This window comes from Sminthopsis crassicaudata, chromosome 4 (genome assembly GCF_048593235.1).
Source record: "Sminthopsis crassicaudata isolate SCR6 chromosome 4, ASM4859323v1, whole genome shotgun sequence".
Classification (NCBI taxonomy): Eukaryota; Metazoa; Chordata; class Mammalia; order Dasyuromorphia; family Dasyuridae; genus Sminthopsis; species Sminthopsis crassicaudata.
Genome location: NC_133620.1, coordinates 428,077,880 through 428,097,083, shown reverse-complemented (window position 1 = coordinate 428,097,083; position 19,204 = coordinate 428,077,880). Strand labels below are relative to the sequence as shown.

Here is a 19,204-nt window from a genome sequence, read left to right as displayed (position 1 = left end):
AAGCATGTAGCTTCTTCCTCTAATTTTATATCTAACTCTCAGATCCTTCCTTGACAAGTGGCAAATGAACATGACAAAATATCTATCACACATTCAGTAATGGGAGCCACTATGTTTTGAGGAAAGAGGAAAGGAGAAATACAATAATAGCTTTTCTAGAGGTCAGAAAGGGAACACTTTTGTTTGCTTTTTACCATGTTGGCTTGCCAACCATCCATGTTCACACAGCGGTCAATGCACCACCAGAAGTCATCTTCTGATTCCCCCTTCCATGCAAATACCGCAACACCTAGGAAAAAGTCAACACAATTAGTTCTTCTTTTTAATTAAGTGTCCTCTTAGAAATAGCTCTGGAAACCCATGGAAAAGGAAGAGCCCTAAAGAAACAATTTAAAGGGACTAGAAAACTACCATTGTGAGTTCTGGCAATGACTTTGGGGAAAGAATCGAGACATTTTAGGCACTTTAAGATCTATGCACCTCAAGAATGAAATAAAGGCAAAACTTTCTCCAAATAAGGAACCTGCTAAAGCAATGAATGCCTGAATCAGCAGTCTGCATAAAATGATGGTGTCCCTTCAAATAGGTACAACTCTTGGGTTTAATAGGAATATACCAGGGAAGAACAAGAGACTAAAATTTCCCTCTTTCAAACATTATCAAAATCCTTCCATAAGTAAACCATAAGGCAATTCTGTTCCTTTTCTTTTGTACTAGAGTTGCAAGAAATTAAGCTTAGATATTTTTCTAAGGGGCAAAGATGGTACAAAATAGGACCAACTTACCAGCTTCTGCCAATGCAGCTGCAACCTCATTCTGAGTAGAGTAGATGTTGCAGGCAGACCAGCGGCACTGAGCCCCTAGGGCACAGAGTGTCTCAATCAACACCTGTGCATATAGGCAAGAAAATACAGTGAGAAATGGGGGACAAATACAAAGAATGGCATGCCAAGAGATATCAAGAAGGCCACCCACAAGCTCTCATACAATTGCTATAGAAATATACCTCACTTTTACAAAAGATATATTCCCAATGGGCATAAATCAAGGACTATTTTAAAAATGCACCAAGGGACCTTCCTTAATTTTAAAGAAATAATATGGAAAATCCTTGAGCAGCTTTGCTTTATAAATTCAGCTCTTCAGGTTATACATGAGTTATACTTATGTAAACAAAGGTTTTGTACCTATAGAATATCTAATCCTTCAGTAACATGAAAGTTTGAGGGTTAGTTAAGGATAGAGATGGAAGATTCTGAGCTAAATGTTAGCCACAGCACATTCTTTTCTCTATTATGAGGATCTTGGCATGTCCCTTAAAAGATTTACTTACTGCAGTCTGGGCTGTAATGTGTGTACAGCCCACTATTTTAGCACCAGCCAAGGGCTTCTCCCCCTGAGCACGTTTCCTGAGTGAAATCAGAGCAGACATGTCTGTGAAAGAACAGAGATTTGAGCTAGGACTGCACTAGTATTCTCACCAATCCTGCCAAAATGCACTCTGAGGCTGTCAAGTTCACACACTGAAGACTCATTTATGGAAAGTCCAGTTGAGGCCAGGTAGCAGAAGGCAGAGAAGCACCAAGCACATTCCCACAATGATTACAGACTACATGTGATGAGGCTTGCAGAGCTAGAGTGAGCAAGTTATCACAGAAGCACCTGGAAATTGATCTCCTGCACTCCTTCAAGCACTAGGTAGCACAGAGTGGCTCCCAGCTAGATGACAAACAAAAGTAGCAGATTTTCAAAACTGGTAAAACTAGAAATATTCTGGTTGCTCATTTGGGGGAAAATGATGAGTTTGGCTAATGATATATACAAATCAGACCAAGAAGGGAGACTTCACCCTCAGCTGAAGCGACTTGCTTCTGCCTTTCCACGCTCTGTCTCACCCCATCGTGGAGGTCTCTTTGGTTCCCCGACTCCCTCCCTGTATAGAATATGCCTGAAATGTGAAATTGATACAAGGATAACTCAAGACTTCCTCAGTGGGCTAACCTGAAAAAGAGGGTTTGACTGATTAGACTTGGGCCACTTACAGCTGTTCCAGGAGAGGGTGCTGCAGCTACCAAAGATGCTTCAGCCAATCACACCCTAACTTAAAGCCTTCTCTCACGTAACTGAGGATGGACTCTTCTAGAAAACTTTCTCTAGAAAAGTTTCATTGACTATTTTACCTCTGTGGGACCTGTAAAACTAGTCACAATGTGGTTAAGTAGGCTCTTTCTTTACCGAGCTGCTAGTAGTGGGGTCAGATCACTAATAGTGGTGCAGCCAGGAAGAAAAATGTATTCAAATGTACATTCTATATGCTAAGGGGGGTGAGGGGAGGGGGAAAAGACAGAGAAAAAAAGTAGGAGGCTCCACCTAAACTCAAGGGTGGCTCTAGCTTCTGAGCGTGCTCTATTGCTCCCCCAGATCTTCAGGTTAGCTTCCAGCCACTAACTGGCTCAGAGACTCGTAGGGCAGGAAGTGGTTAATTCTAAGCCCCAAACCCAGCAGGTTCCCTTCCCTTCTTCCTTCCTTTACCTTGTTCAGCAATCTCAATCTCCCGACGCCCAAATTCTGCTTGTTTGATATTCTTCACACAAAAATTGCTGCTGCCCTTGGAGTTGGTTTGTTGCTTCTCTCGTGGGGAAACCTCATCATCGGAGCTGTCTGTATAGGATGCAGCTAGGAAAGAAATGACATCAATGGCTCCAAACTCAATAAAAGCCGGCTACCTACAGAACTAGCAGTGGAGGGGTGTGTTGAAACAAGTGTCTCTTCTCATTTGGCTGCCGGCTCACCAACCTTGATGTTTCAGAGCTGACACCATCAGGCCACTGCAGTGTCTTTACTCCAACATCTCCAAAGATCTCAAAGTAACATAATACTCATTGCCATTTCTAAGCATACACAAGTCTGGCAGAATCACAGGAAAATATTCAGTACTATTAAAGGCAAAACTCTGCATGGAGGCAAGGAAATCTTAAGAGATTATGAAGGTTGGGTTCAAAAGATACAATAATGGAAAAAAATGACACAGGAGACATGTAGTTGAGGTTCTATTAACAGTGTGGGGGGAAAGTAAAATACATTTGTTTACAGGGAAATTTGTAAGGTTAAGCCAAAGAAGGTGTCTCTTTTCAGATACAGGGAAAGCCATAAGCACCTCTCTCCTCTCTGAATCTCAGAACATTCCCCTTAATATTCCCTCTATACCTAGTCCTCTCTCACTTGACTTAGTACTGCCTACAACGATCTGTGTCTAGCCCAAAGTCCCTCCAGTCTCATCTGAAGGCCAGTAATCTTGCACATCCAATTTACCAATATGACCATGTACCCTCCGCTGAGGTTTTTAACTCTCTAACAGTAAACTACCCATTGTACAGAAGATCAAACAAGCCCTTCTCCATTATCTTCTCTTCTCTTCAGCACTTCATCTTCTACCACCAAGCCAAGTTCTTTCTCAGAATCAGCTAAATTTCCCTAATGTTATCTGTTTCTGTTTCTGTATCTCCAGATGCCCTTGGTCATGGAAGCCTTCGTCTCTGAAACAGCCCTTGGATTAAATTCATAGAATATTCATGAAACACCTGTTAGGAACAAGGCACAGAGCAATAGTTAAGATAAAAAGGTAAAGAATGATTCTCTGACCTTGAGGAATTTATAATCTAATATTAAAACAGACAGGATGGGATAGGGACAAAAATGCTTCAAACATTAAGTACTCTAGAAAAATTTGAGTAGGAAGAGATTAAAGAGGGTTTTTGCAAAGTAGGCAGTGGCTGAGTTGATTTCCAAGAGGATTTAAAAAAGAGATGTGCATTCCAGGAATAAGATGAATGCATGAACAGTCAGTAATTCAGTATGTTCATATCAACCACAGAACTACCCAGGCAGAGCAGACTGAGACCTTACTATAAAGCTCAGTTTGGGATTCAAGTTTTTTTTTTTTTTTTTTTTTAAGAAATAATACACAAAGTGGATGCTTAACAATGGTGCTGAATAAGTGGAAAAAGAGGATCACAGTGAATATGCATTAATAATTTTACATACTACTTGTTAGGTGCCAGGCTTTGTTAAGCTCTTTACAATAGTTACAATAACCCTGTGAGTTAAGTGAGTTAAGTGCTATTATTATCCCAGATTTACAGATGTGTAAACTAAGGCAGGCAGGGTCTAAGCCTAGGATCTCCCTTTCACTAACTTTCTTGGGCTATTCCATCAACTCATAATGAATTCAATGATTAGCTGTGTACAGATGACTTCCAGAGCAGAGCCTTCATCTCTCCCCTAAACTTCCAAACCCAACTGCTTTTCAAGACTTCCTAACTCAATGTCTTATGGACATCTGAAACTCAGAATATCCTTAAACCTATCTCCCTCTTAACTTTCTGTTTCTGTCTAAAATATTCAAAACCTTCCAGACACTCAGTTTCACAACTTAAGAGTCATTCTTGACCATTCACCCTCCCTTCTCCAATCCCCCACATAGCCAACTGGAAAATATCAATTATATTTACTTAATATCTCTTGCTTCCATTTTCTCTCCTCTCACAAAGCTACCTCTCTTCACCACTACCTCTACCCATAAATATTGAAATACCATCCTAATTTAGTTTCCTTGCACCAAATCTCTTTCTTCCCTTTAATCTTTCATACATCTGCCAAGCCAAGAACATTAAAGTACAAATCTACCATGTCACTTCCTTACTTAAGAAGCCTCAGTGTGGGGTAGGCTAAGTGGGGCAGTGGATAGAGCACCAGCCCTTAAGTCAGAAGGATCTGAGTTCAAACCTAGCCTTAGACACTTAACACTTCCTAGTTATGTGACCCTGGGCAAGTCACTTAACCCCAATTAAAAGAGGAAGAGGAAGAAGCAGCCTCAGGGGCTTCTTGTTGCCTCCAGGATAAAATAAAAACTCCTCTTTTGTCATTTTAAATCCTTCATAATTTGGCTCTAAACTCTTTCTAGACTGACTTGTCACTCGAATCCCTCCCTCCATTTCCTATCCCACATCCTTTATGTGACAGTCTATGTTACAATCTGCCATCTTCTTACCCGGAGTTACTGGACAGACTAAGCCCTTTACCCTGACTATTCTCTCTACCTCAACAACTGTGTTCAGATTCTCTAGCTCCCCATAAAATTCAGCTTGAGTTCTCTTTACAAGAGGTTTTTTATCATTCTTCCAATTACTGATGCCCCTGATTCCCTATGTCCCCAACCATTACTTTGCATTTCTTTTGGATAACCGATTTGTTGTTGAATTAAATTAAAAAACAAGTCACAGAATATTAACTTCTTCCTTCCTTCCAGACTGATAGATGAGGGAAATGTCACAGACACAGTATGTCTTGATTTCAACAAGGCATTTGACAAAGTCCCTTCATGATATTTTTATGGACAAACTAGGGAGCCATAAGCAGAATAATACAGTTAAGAGAAGAGTTCTAAATTGGTTAGTTAATCACACAAAGACTGGGGATTAATAAGTCCATGTTGATCTGGAGGAATGACAAGCAGAATGCTCTTAGGGCTTTACTCCTAACCCTGTTCTATTTTTATCAGTATCTTTAAGGAAGACAAAGATATCATGGTTGTAGAAGACAAATAGCTGAGAGAAATAGTTAACAAGACAAGATGCCATCCCAAGATCTCCATGGGCTGGAATAATAGGCTGAATTTAATAAGGTGAAAATTAAAAGAAATAAATGTCAAGTCCTACCCCACAAGTTCAAAAAATCAACTGCACAAAGTAAAAGGCAGAAGATCTAAACATTTTGGAAAACCCCAAGCTCTGGAGTCAATAATGAATTATGGCAGTCCAAAAGACCAAGTGTCCAGAATAAAGGAAACTGAGAATTTATTGTACTCTACCCAGCTCACATCAACTTGGATTACTCATTCCACCAGTTAATTCATCCAGCCTACAAACACCTAGTGTACCAGAAACTAACTAGTGAAGATGGATTGGCTAGGACATGTCTCTCCCATCATTGAGCTTATGGTTTATAAGTAAGATAAAACACCAAGAAAACTATAATATAGAATTGAAATTGCTATTAAAAGCATATAAAGAAGGCAATCTGAATTAAGAAGTACCTTAAAATCATGTCAAACAAAGATTGGTTAATGGAGTGATGAATGTTTATCCTGAAGAAGCCTCAGAGGGAACTGACAACTATCTTTAGGTATTTGAGGAACTATCATGAATAAGAGGAATATCTTTATTCTTAAACCAAACTCAAAGGATAGAAGAAGGAACAATAAATAGAAGTTGTGGAAAGGAAAATGTTGGCTCTTTGTGGAGAAAAACTTTCTAACAACTAGAGATGATCAAAAGTCATATGAGATAACATTGGTGATTTTTAGATGCAGTCAATCAACACACATTTATTAAGCATTTAATGTGTTCTTTTGATTCATTTAAAAAAAAAATAATTAAAGGAGTTCAAATGTTCAAATTAGTACCTATTCCTCCCATTCATGAAGCTTAGGGCTGGAATGGGGAAGGTCAGAGTCTAATTTATTAAAAAAAATTACTTTGGACCGAACATGCACTTCTGTTTCAAAGCCTGTTCTGTTAGACACTCCCATTAACTCCCTCTGGAATGTGGCTGAGTTAATGTGGGAACCTGCCTCAACCCAGCTGAACTGAGGAAAGGCATTTCCTCATGAGCTTGACTGAGAATGTTCCCCCCTCCAACAACTTCTAATCACCAGAACAATGAAATACAGCGATAATAATGTTATTGCTTTATATTTTCATATTCAAGATGGGCAAAATAAAATCTATGGCGAATAAATAGGGAATTGGGAATGGGCACCTGGAATTAGCATGTAAGTGAACTTCATACCTACCTGAACTGTAGCTGTCTGTAGAGGATTGTGAGATGGAACGAGATAAGGACCTTCGGCCAGTCTTGGTTGGGAACTTGGTGAACTCCTGCATGTCATCAGCAAATTGAATTTGCTATAGGATAAAGAGAAAAAGTTGAAAATCACAGAGGAAATGTCCCAAGTTGCTTTCAAAAAATTTCTCTGTACTATCTCTGCTACTTGTACTAAGGAGGCAGTACCGTGAAATGTTACCCAGTTGTTTATTAATTAAGCCAACAAACACTTTGGCTCCTATTGAAATAAATGGTCTCCATGAAGAAAGACAACTTTACCACCAGAAGCCAGGGAAGAAAACCAATTATGGTCACTATCTTGTCTCTGACCAGATAACTTGAAAGCTTTTCTGCTTCAAACCCCATGACAACTTTTACAAATTGTCTTTTAATCTGAATAAGAATATTTTTCCTTTTTTACTTATTTTCAAACTTTAATATTCAATTAAATCAATTTTCCTTTTGTCCAAGTGTCCCATGAAATATCAGTTGTCAGCAATCTCCTTTTTTCCTTATAGACATCTTCTTTAACACTTTGCTATCCTGAGGGTCACAATTCTTTTGATGAATAATAGTTCAGTTAACCTTAAAAACCAATTTAACTATTCCTCTTAAAATCTCAATTTACATTATTCACTTACTTTAAAAATTTTTAAGATAGTACAAAGAAAATTGTGAATTATAAAATGCTTACTATGTACACACATACACACACACATATTCTTTTATTACTTGCCTAAAAACAAAACAAACTTGTCCTGCTGCTAAATCAACTAAATCAGATATTCCCCCAAATCTCTGAAATAAAATCTATATAGATATCTTTATATATTGCTGATGAGAGTAGCCTCCTTTAAACCAGAAATAATAATTCTATTTGGTTAAAAGTTTAAAAGCATCCCACTTCATTTTACATGCATGCATTCAAGATAGTCTCTGTTCCCAAGAACCAGTTTGAAAGTATGACTTAGACAGATGGATATGTACCAGTTTAAGACTGAACAGGCATGATGCCATATGAAGGTCAGGAATGACCAGAATGTGCAGCAGTAAACCACAAGACAGGACTATGTCACAGTAGCAACAATCACAAGTTTTCAAACCTTTGCATAACAAAATCAACATAGAATTATAAGTAGATAAAATATTAACAAAAACGAAAGATCAGGAACTCTGGAGACCAAAGCCAAGACACATTTAAAATCCTGTTTAACATAACATCTAACTGGAAAGATATATTTATGCTAGGTAAATCTGGGAAGTAAAGGGAGGAGTGGAGAGCCATGTTGTACCTTGGAAGGTCTGTCCAGCTCAGACAATTTCTAAAGGCAATAAGGGAATGATATCCCCTATCACCTCCACCCCTCCTTTTTTTTTTAAATAAACCCTTTCATCTTTGTATGAACATTACCAAGTCACCTTTCTTAATCTGTAAACTTAAACCTGGTATGGGAACTTGGGCTAAGGAAAAACCTGCTAATCATCTAAGAAAGGAAAATTACCCCTAACATTAATGAAGTGAGAACTCCAAAACAGCCACATAGACATTGGCACTAAAGAGCCTGATTAGCTAGTTGGCCTGCAAGTCAAGCCAAAGAATACTTTTTTGGTTGGCGTTAAAACTTAAAATTTAAAATCTCTTAAATGCCAACAGCACAGCTGCCTTTAAAAAAAGTCCTTATTGAAGTGCTCCACAGGTCAGCATTTGCCCTTCCAGATAGGATTTCCCAGTTGGTATCACATGACTTAAATAGTCAGCAAAGCTAGCTTTACTAAAGAGATTATATCCAGTCCTTAAGTAGTATCCTTTGTCCTGATATGCAGTTATTTTTGGTGGGAAAAACAACACACAGTCAAAGCAATCAATACCTCCCAACAGCCTGCTGCAGCAGCTCTCTCTTCACCAGCCTCCCCATGCCAGCATATCCGGAAGCTGCTCTCCTCTCACTGCTGTTATGTATTCCCTCCCCAGCTCATCTCTTTTCACAAGGTTCTGGGCATGTTCCCAGACCCCACCTACCCTTGGGGTAGGGGAGGGAGGTGGCATTTGCAATTAGATTTTAGATTTAAATTGTTTTTAAAAGAGGCTTTTGAAAGTCAGCAATGAATTTCTTTAGAGTAACTGATGAATGAATTAATAGCTATAATCCCCATACTCTCATCAGTACTCTAGAGCTTAGCCAAATCTGTCCAAACCAAAAATATTAGATAGCATCACAAGCAGCTTACTAATCCAGTATTATTACCCCCCCAACCTCCCCATCGCTCAAAAACAGATGCTTCCCACATAAAGTATATAGAATTCCAATAAACCATGACAAAGAATTAATAACTGTCTTCTCTCGATGCTGATAATCTCACTGTTTATAAACTGGCCCAACATTTAATTTCACCTTTTCCTTGGCTCAAAACTATATGTTAAGCACATCTTGAATCAGGGCTTCCCCATGGCCTTCCAGCTCCACTGGTCATGATCACAGCCTGAAGTAGAGGTACCTGTCACCAACACTGGTTGACTTTAACATGATAAAACTGAAAGGCATTACAACCCAAAAGTAATCTTTTGATGTCACAAGTTCTCTTTCTAGTGGAACCTGATCTCAAGAAAAGCCTTAAGGGACTGGAGCTCCCTAAGTTTACTAGTTAAATATGAAAATGAAAGAAGACCAAAAGTCTGAGTTACCAATCTAGTTCCACAACTGACAGTTGCTTAACCATATTCAAATTTGCTCAAGCAGAGTATTTTAACTAAATACTTTGTTTCTGTTTCTTTTATATCTACCTACTATAAGGGACTATATCTGGGATGAAGAAAGAAGTAAAAAAGTAAGGAAGGGTATTCTGATATTTAAAAAGCTAATCAGTCAATCATGAATAGACTTGCTTTTTACTTAAAACATTTAAAACAGCTCCTAAAAAGCTTCACTCACAAATGAATAAATAAGAACACAAAAATCCTACTCAAGTTAATGTGTCAACAAAGCTCAGGTCAGTCTAACCCTTTCCAGAAAACATCAAGGCTAAATCTAGTTTTAATTCCTGTGATAAAGATAATGGGGGAAAAAAAAAAAAAAAACCAAAAACACATCAGGTTTTGTCTAACTATTTCAAAAGAAATTCCTTGGAATAGATTGGCCATTACAGTGGCAAACTGTCTCTAGCTTAGGGATTGGGTTTTGAGAATAGGGTTGAGAGAAAATGCCAAAGGCCTGGTTAAAGCAGCATTAATTCTGGAAGTAACTCAACATTAAGTGACAAGGCTGAAGGATCGTGGGAAATCCAAAAAAACTAAAGGTTTCAAGAGATGAAAACTTAGTCTTATGACAGTACCTATGCATTGGATAACCTAACAGAAAAGAATGGGATGGGGAGATCAAGATTCAAATCCCACCTCAGATATTTTGGTCTGTATAACTCAGAGCTTCAATGTCGTCTATAAAATAAGTATGGCTATTAATCACATTACTTATTTCAAGGTTGCAAGGAAAGTGCTTGCTACACAGACATAATTAATTACCCTATGCACTGGGCAGTTGGAAGAAAAGCACTCACCTCCAGAAGTCTGATGTTCCCCCTCAATGTGGCCACTGCTCAATGACTCACCTTCCCGCTCAGACATTGTATCTCTCTCCCCAACCCAGCTCCACAATCGGTTCAGGTCCCTCCCTCACCTGCATTCTCACAGGACAAAGAGATCTGAGATCTAACAGTCCAAATGAAAGCAGATTGATTACTATCAATTTTCTTCATACTTACCAGAGAGTGACTCAACTCTCATCTCAAAATAATTCTAAAAATCTTAGTGTAAGCTGTAGAAATCTACTTAGATGAATCCCAGTATGATCCACAATACTGTAAAGTGAGTCTTCTCAAAGTTTCCCTCTTCTCTCACACCAAGTAGTCTTTGGCAGAGCTCCTTAGAAAATTCAATAAATGTTTAGGCCAGTCAAAAAAATTCACAACTATTCTGCAACCACCTCTTTCTGTTCCCAGCACGTAAACTGGTCTTCTGAGTCTCAGCAGGTTCTGGCCACTCCCTGCCCACGTACCAGCTCAGCCCTCTCCCTGTCTCAAGTTTCTTAAGTTCTCAGTCTCCCCAGATAGGGCTTGAATTCTGGGAGAAGGGGGCTGACTAATCAGAGCATATCTCCCCCCACCCCCACTCCTCTCCCAGGCCATTTCTCAACAGTAATAGGATACAACATACACACAGCTAGAGTCCAATTCCACACATTGCCAGGAAGAACATTCCCTTCAAAATGGGACCCAACCTGATCCTCTTTTGTCAATGCTGACAGGAAGAAAAGGTGAAACATAGAACATGTGAACCTGTGATACAGGGGCAGCATTGTTTGCTTTTATCTTTCCATCTATCTTCTCTTTCCTTAATAAAAATACCTATACTTAATTGTCTTAAATGTTCTGGTAAGGATGATCATGCAGTCAGTCCAGGCCCACAAACTGTCTACAGTACAGAGGGCAAGAAAGAATACTTGTCCATTCCAATAGGAAAGTTTCTCCTAAACAATTCCATTAAGTAACAATTATTACTCATCTTAATATAGTGAGACCTATCCTCATCAGAATCTTTCAACATGAGTAATGTAATATCCCTATTTTGCAAACAAGGACACTGAGTAAGAAGGGAACTGACTTAGTGGAAAAGTCAGATCTCTACAGCCCAATGAAAATTCTGGAGTAGACCTGGGGAACATCCCAGTTATACCATTTAACTTCCTGTCCACTTACACCTTCCACTTCCAATTATACATAGATCTCATTAGTATATATACTCAATAGACCTACAGCCACCTTCTCTTTTCTCTCCCCACCAAAATCATTCCTATCTCAACTCTCTAAATTACAAACAGATATGGGGAAATAAATTCAGGACATTGGAACAAGGTAATTTTTTGATATAATGAAGAGTACTGATATGGGTTGGGAAACAGTGAAAATGAGATTATTTTGTGTTTCTCTAAAATACCTGGGAGAGCTATGATTTCATGTGAGAGGATTCCTGCAATCAGTGTAAATCATAACCATACTATCTTTCTTCTGTCATTTCTGTCTATACCTTTACATAAATCTTTCATAGAATTCACCCATATCACATGATATGAATAAATTACACAGGGCCTGTTGGTCAGATTTCCAAGTGACACCAAAGTGAGAGGGATTGTTAACACATTGGGTGATAGGATCTAAAAACATCTTAACAGACTAGAATGAACACATATACACACACACATACAGAGCCCCTTCACTTGATGCTACCTTTCCCACTATCACCCTGTATATCTTCTCCCCACTTGAATAAACTCTCCACATTCTTTCACTTTCTCTCTTCTCACTCTTTTCTAAACCCTCAAAGAGCTTGGCCTCCAAACCTCAAGTTCAAATGAAAACTGCCCTTTTCAAAGTGATCTCTAATTGCTAAATCTAATGGCCTTTTCTTCAATGTGATTCTTCTCAATTTCTCTTCACCTTTCATGTTGATCACCTTTTCTTTCTGCTATACTTGCTTCTCTAAGTTTCTATAAACACTATCCCTTCCTAGATTTCCTTTCTATTCAAAGGCCTTTTTATGTTACACTTTTCCTGGTTCTTTAGTCCCAATATGTCCACAGACCATGGGTATAGCCTAGGGTTCTGTCCTCTCTGGTCCCTTTTCCTAGAGGTAGCTTGTGGCACAAAACCACTGGGTCTGAGAAAGAAATCTGGTTTCAGGCACTTATTGAGTGGTACGATCTAGGCAAATAGCTTAACCTCTGACCAGTTTCCTCAATTGTACAATATATTGTAATAGCACCTGTCTTAAAGTTGTTGTAAGGAACAATGAGATAACATTCATGAAAAGCATTTAGCATGGGGGCTGGCACCTAGCAGGTGCTATATAAATGTTTATTCCTTCCTTTCCTTTGGAATCCATTCCCATGGATTTTCTACTTCCCATCTCTAAACAAATGATTCCCAGACCCCATATATTCAGCCCTAGCTACAGGACTGCATTTTCAATTGCTCCCTGGACACATGGAATTGAATTTCCCAATGGCACTTCAAACTCACCATTTCCAAAACAAATTCTCTTTCACTCTAAATTCTCTTTTCTTCCAGGTAATTTTTAAGGGCATCACCATCCTCCCAAATATCCATGCTCACAACCCTGGTGTCATCCTCTCCCCTCTTTCCCTCACCCCATACAATCTTGTTTGTATCTGTAAAACATCTTTTACATATGTTCCCTTCTCTCTACTCACAGTCATAGCTCTGATGGTGTTCACCTCTTGCCTGGCCATTGTCAGCCATCTATCTTGTCCCAAGGCTCTCCTTCTACTAACTCTATAATGCAGCTACTTGCAGATCCTTGGCCGTGAAAATCAATCTTCCATTTCTTTATCTGCACTGACTGACTGCATACTTGAAAATGCTCACCTTCCTCACATCAGCCACTTAGTTTCTCTGGTTTCTAGCTCAAAATATACCTTTCAGAGGATGCTTTTTTTCCCAGCCTTCTAGCTAACAGCTTCTCCTTTCAGATTGCTGTCCATCTACTTAGTATTTATTTTATATGCACCTAAGCTATTTAAATGTCTCTCTCATTAGATGGGAGCTCTTTAAAGGTGTAAACTATTTTGATTTAGTGTGGGGTTTCTTTGCCTTTGTTTCCCTAAGGCTTAATACATTCCAGGCATAAAGCAAACATTTAAAATGTTTACTAACTTTTTTGGGGCGGGGAGGGGAGGGGGAGAGGTATCAGACAAGCTGTCCACAGGGTCATCTAATTTTCATTGTCTACTTCTAGACACTGGCAATAAAATCGTTACCCAAATTTGCAACTTGTCACCAACACTGAGATGATATAAAAAGTCGCTCTTCCACAAACCAAACCTACTTTAATGGGCATATTCACACAAGTGATGAGAACAAAAAAATATGCCTTTAATCATTATTCATAACTCCTTAAAAAGCATGGGGTTAAAAAGAATAGGAAGGAAACAATATCAGAATACATTAAAGAAAATAAATTTGATTTTAAGAATCTAAATGTTAAATAGTAACTAAGGTAGTAAAATGTTGCTGTTTGCAAATGTAAACAAACAGGTAGGAGAATACTTTCTATACAGAACAAGACTAAAAATATTTCTACTCCAACTTCTTTAGGAAGCAATAGCATATAGTTGGTAATTAATTTTTTTTTTTTTTGGTTACTTAGGGAAATTCTAGAGAAGATGGAACATATAAAACAAATGGATAATTGTACATGTTTGTCAATTCCACTTTAATGATAATATGTAACAATTTATTTTTCATTCCAGAAGTACAAGTTACTATTAACTTGGTTGAAGTTTCACTTGTTCATCTCTAGAGAAAGTTTTCAGTCTGAAATCAATAGGTCTAATTAGTGTCTAAGAGGAAATTAAAAAGTATACAGCAAGACTGCCACTTCAGTGAGCTTAAAATCTATTGGAAGACAAGACAAACAATAAAAATTCTCAAGTAATTAATTTTCCAATTTAAATTCTGATTTAATGTAAATATTGAATGCACTGAAGTTGAGGAAAGGTCAAATAATTTAAAAATTACATAGGGAGAATGAACTTATCTGCCCTTGGATTTGCTAGTTTCAAATTATATTGCATACATATAAAAACACAAACTTTTCACATACTGTGAAAAGTGTTCAGATTTATAGTTCTCTGATTTATTTTATAACAGACTTGCAACCCAAGTAGATTAACTATCAAAGCCTTTAAGGTAAGTTTGAGAACAGTAGCTGCCACCGTCAATGACACATTTATTAAACATTTATTAAATATTCCAGGTCTGTCCTAGGCTTTGGGGCCACAAAGACAAAAATAAAAAAGTCCATGCCTTCAAAGAGCTTATATTTCCCTGGGGAAAACTGTAAATGCCAGAGCTCAGGATTTGAAAGGACCTCAAGTTTTCTTCTGATAAGGTTATTTGAGTAATCTTAGGCAAGTCACCTTGGTTTCCTGCCCAGTAAAAAGTAAGGCTTGGACTAGGTGGTCTTTGAAGACCCTCTACTAACTCTAGAGCTAAGATCTTATGATTCTTATTTTTTGTTGAAATAATTTGATCAACACAATGATCAATCATTGATTCTAGGGAACAATGACAAAGAATGCTACTCACCTCCTAACAAAGAAGTGATGAACTACTATTCAGAATAGGACATCAATTTCTGGACATAGTCAATCTGAGAATTTGTCCAGTTTGATCAAGCTTATATCTTATAAGGGATTCCACTCCTCTACCTCCACTCCCTAACCCTGTGAGGAAAGAAGGGGAAATGGGGAAAAAGCAAATGTTTGGTAATGAAAATGTTATTTTCAAAATATTAAATAAAGTAAGGTCATCAAAGCCTGTTGAAAAGCCAGTCCTTGTCTCCCCAGTTAGCCTAGATTTAATGTCTTGTTATAATGCTAAGTTACATGATGTTTTTTCAGAAATGGTTCACCCATGCAAGTTGGCCCTAGAATAGAATGACTTTAATAGTACTAATAGTGCCATCAAGAGACACCTACACCCTAAGCCAGCTGTCAATTTACCTCGCTAAGACAGTACCAATTTAATAAAGTTTTTGTACATTTTCAAAGAGTATCTCCATGAACTGCTTTGCAAATCTTAAAGCCATATGTAGGAGAGCATTCTGGAAAGATGGTGAAATAGGTTAGAAAACTTTTGGCTCTCCAAATTTTCTCCACAAAAAAAAAGACATCACCTCAGAGAGAATAACAAAAATAAACAGGAATGAGGGGTAATGCATATGTCCTCCTAAGACACCATTTGAAGAATCCAGGAAAGACTAGACTTCCAGAGGCAGAGGTTTGGCCAGAGTAAAAGGGTAGAATGGCTAAGAAGCAAAAAATTGAAGGACTTTACACATGAAGGACACCAAGCCCAGCTGTGCTAAGTATGGTTCTGGATTGTGGCTCTGGAGGAAAAGGAGCTAGCCCACACCTGCAGTAGCAGAGAGGTGGAAATCCTGCTAGCTGTGGGCACTTGCAGGAGAGCAGAGTCCCTGGTTTTAGTATCAGGGCAGAGAGAATAGCTGGTGTTTGCAGCCACCAGAGAGAATGAATAGAAGGAGCAAGAATAAACACACAGCATAATGTGGCTGAGGGCCCTAGACATGACTACAGGATAGAGAAGAGTGCCCAAGATTGGACCCTAGGTCAAAATTTAGAATATAAGAGTAAGAAGGACCTGAGACTTGGAACATCATTCCCCACACATCTCCAGAGTAGTAGTTTAGAATTAGAGAATCAGAAACGTAAAAAAATAATTCCTTGAAGGGGCAAAGCCAAGACAGCAAAGTAAAGACAGAAAATAATTTCTTGAATACTATAGGGCAAAGGGAAATCAATATCCTCATGTCATTAATAATAAAACAAAATCAAAAGAATGAAAAAATAGAAAAGAATGTATACTATTTCATTCTATGTAGAGGTCAACTGCTACTCCGGCTACCTGCCTACAATCTATTAAGCAAGGGAGACAGTTTTCAACTTTCCATTTTTCCTGAATCCAAATCCAGTCCTTTTTTTTGGGGGGGGGTGGGGGTACACTATCCTTTCTCTTGGCCAGCTTCCTCACCTATAAAAATAAGTATATAATTGTGCATAATTTCATGGAAAGGTTGTGAAAATCAGATGACACTATATCAAGCCCTTTGCAATTCTATATACAAATGCTACAAGTTAGCTATTGTTACCACCAGAAGTCTGAGATCCTCTGGAGTCATCTAATAAAGATCAGCATTTCTTACTAGAGAAATCTGTTAAAATGATGTTTTAAAAGAAAACAATGAAGTTATCTGCTCCAAATTAAGCAACATCACTTCAAAACATAAATTGTAGATATGAGAGACCTTTTTATTCTATGAAACTAAAAAGTTTAAAGTAGCATCCCCATGATATGGAAGAGAGAACATTAGTTCCAAAGTTAGAGATCCTGAGTTTAAATCCATGTCTGCCATTTACTACCTCTGGGCACTAGATGAATCACTAAACCTCTCTGGATCTCAGTTTCTTCATCTGTAAAATAAGAAAGTAGAAGGTTATCCCCAGGTCCTCTGCTCTCCCTACTCCCTCCCCGCCTTCAACCTTGTGGTTTTCTGGGAAGGGAATAGAAACAATTGTACCCAAATGCCCTCTGTAGGCCTAAGTTTCCCCCCCAAAAAAAGACTTTTGGCCTTGACACATAGTAAGCATGTAGCTATCTGTGAGCATGGAAAATTCCACTTGGTCCTTAAAATCCAGAAACCAGAAGATGACTGAAATAGGTCATCTTTATGAGATTTATAAATCTAAATTAAGATTGAACTGAAGAAGGTGATGAGGAGGAGTGGATATAATACTGAGAAGACTTAAGAGTCTTCAACCTCCAAATTTGATTTGGTCTTTCTATAGAATCCTCACTCACAAGCTCCAAAATGAATTTAATCTATACTGTTTCTATGGTATATCACACACGGGAATAAGCCCACTCTTTCAAGATATCCACCAGCCCTTCCATGGCATACAAATATTTATACTAATAAGGCAAAGTTTCTCAGATTAACCAGCTTTTCAAACTGTTTCTAGTAAGTGTGGGGGCAGGTACTGAGGGAGAAAAAATGACAGTCTCAAGAAATACTTCATACCATGAACATTATATATGTTCAAGGGCAAAAGAAATACTGCTAGAGTCCTTGTTCATTCTCCAAACTAAGAAGAAACTTCCTTCTTCGTACCCTCAATATACACTGGCCCTTTATACACACGGTGAAAAGGATTAGATGATTCATCTCTGGCTTGAGTGAATTATCACCCATCCTAGACTCATCTTCAGTGAGTCTCTTCCAGATTGAGCAAGGTTCTCACTTAATTCTGGAGTGCTCTCCACATCACAAGGATGCCACTTTAGAGCATGTCTTATTGCATGGAAAACTAGAGGGGAAAACAGTTGGGTGGAGTGAGGTTGTCAAAGTCATTCATTCTTCTCCTTTTCAGACTCCAAAGGCTTCAAAGCCCACCAATATAGTACCTGTACTGTAACCTTTGGCCAAGATTTTACCCAGCTTCTGGAAAAGGATTTCATGTTAGTAACTTTGGCCTAATCTAAAACCTTTACTTTAGTGAATAAATTGGGGAGAGGAGGAAGGAGCAAGGATACCAGAGAATCTAATTCTACCTGCCAGAAACAGAACGCACCTACCCCAAAAAAGATTTAAAAGAACATTACTGGGAGGATGTCTAAGAGAAATCCTAGACTATATTTATATTCATAATAACTCAATCCAAATTCAGTAAGAATTGGCAAGGTGAACTCATTCCAAACGTGCCCTGTACTCAGCTAATCCTCTCCCTGTGGAGCCAGAAGAGAATGTGCAGAATTTTGAACCCCTACTTGACAGGCTGGAGGGGCTCCTTTGGCTGACTGGCAGGGCTAAGACATATCCTTTTCAGAAACTTCCAGATCCAAATAACATAACTAAGAAATGTTTCCCAAATGGATGTTCTTTATCTAGTCTTTGGGTTTAGCACTCCTGTCTCACTTTCACTGCTTAACCAAGACTTATGCCCAATGTATTTACAATTGGCAGACAAGTAAACCACCTAGAATATTCATGTTTCTCCTCAGGAAAATCTGGCATAGGGATGCCCATAGGGTCAGTCACTTCCAGTTTGCTTTTCCCCCGGCATTATAATACAGTTTTGTTATAATCAGAACATCATGTTCCCCACCAGTTTAGTAGTCTCTTTTCTATTGTAACCTGGAATAAACAGATTCTACAGCAGCCACAAGCCTGTTACCAAGGCCACTGTATTGATCAATGTAATTAACATTCACAATTCATCCAGTCCAGCACCACAGGACAGCTGGACTGTCCTCCATGAGATGTGAATTTGGAACTTTCGTGTTCTGCCTGCTCAAAGATCTGGTTCCCAGACACTAGACATTGAACAGTATTCTCCAACTTGAATGCTACCTGGATACAGAGAAGGGACTCAATTAGCTACCAGAACAATTGGACATATCTGCCATCTGTGAAGGAAAGTACTGAGCTCTTCTTCCAAAGCAGAAAGACTTAAGAGATCCATTCACTCCCTCCAAGTGCTACTTGTATCACATATAAAAGACAAAACAAAATAAAAAACTGACAAAATAAAACAACCCCCCCACCCCACCCCCGCCAAAAGAATTTTTTCAGTATCAAATCCTTGACACTTTTAGCTCTTCTCTAAAATACGGATTGGTCCATCAACCAAAACATTGCTGATCTTTTAAAAAATTAATGTTTATCAAAGAC

The 19,204-nt window shown here is 38.4% G+C and overlaps 1 protein-coding gene across 7 annotated transcripts in view; it reads right to left on the bottom strand.

The window, feature by feature from the left end:
* Window positions 1-19,204, bottom strand: part of AHCYL1 (adenosylhomocysteinase like 1) — a 39,229-nt gene that overhangs the window by 8,440 nt on the left and 11,585 nt on the right. For 2 of the 7 annotated variants that reach the window (XM_074262948.1, XM_074262949.1), the window contains exons 2-7: window positions 6,854-6,965; window positions 2,533-2,676; window positions 1,850-1,948; window positions 1,334-1,434; window positions 786-888; window positions 195-289 (exon numbers count right to left, since the gene is read on the bottom strand). In XM_074262948.1, coding sequence (XP_074119049.1) covers window positions 195-289; window positions 786-888; window positions 1,334-1,434; window positions 1,850-1,948; window positions 2,533-2,676; window positions 6,854-6,965 — 654 coding nt within the window. Of the gene's footprint in view, window positions 1-194; window positions 290-785; window positions 889-1,333; window positions 1,435-1,849; window positions 1,949-2,532; window positions 2,677-6,853; window positions 6,966-8,754; window positions 8,856-10,641; window positions 10,779-15,042; window positions 15,180-19,204 lie in introns of those variants that run through there. The other 5 variants (XM_074262950.1, XM_074262951.1, XM_074262952.1 and 2 more) reach the window with 4 other exon arrangements.